At 74.6% G+C, this 264-nt stretch overlaps 1 protein-coding gene across 1 annotated transcript in view; it reads right to left on the bottom strand.

The window, feature by feature from the left end:
• Window positions 1-256, bottom strand: part of WSB2 (WD repeat and SOCS box containing 2) — a gene marked incomplete at its 5' end in the record, with an annotated part of 4,730 nt that extends 4,474 nt beyond the window's left edge. Inside the window, one exon of the mRNA XM_008936671.1 lies at window positions 81-256. Coding sequence (XP_008934919.1) covers window positions 81-256 — 176 coding nt within the window. The remainder of the gene's footprint in view (window positions 1-80) is intronic.
• Between the last annotated feature and the right edge of the window lie 8 nt (window positions 257-264).

Raw genomic sequence — 264 nt, 5'->3', positions numbered from 1 at the left:
CAACCCCTGGCCCTCGGGCCCCCCAGCGCCGCGCGGAGCCCCCCAAGCCCTCCCGGCGCCACCAGCCCCCCGAGACTCACAGCTCGGCCTCCTCCAGGGGCCAGGGGATCAGCTTCACCACGCAGTGCCCCTGGGACCAGGCGAACCAGGCGCCGTCGGGGGAGAAGGCCACGCTCCAGGTCTCGCAGCTCGACTTCCAGTCGTAGCGCTGGGGCCGGCCCGGCTTCAGCTCCGCCAGCAACACCGGCTCCTCTGCGGCGGGAC

This window comes from Merops nubicus, unplaced genomic scaffold (assembly GCF_000691845.1).
Source record: "Merops nubicus isolate BGI_N331 unplaced genomic scaffold, ASM69184v1 scaffold27903, whole genome shotgun sequence".
NCBI lineage: Eukaryota > Metazoa > Chordata > Aves > Coraciiformes > Meropidae > Merops > Merops nubicus.
This window is presented reverse-complemented; position numbering and strand designations above follow the sequence as displayed.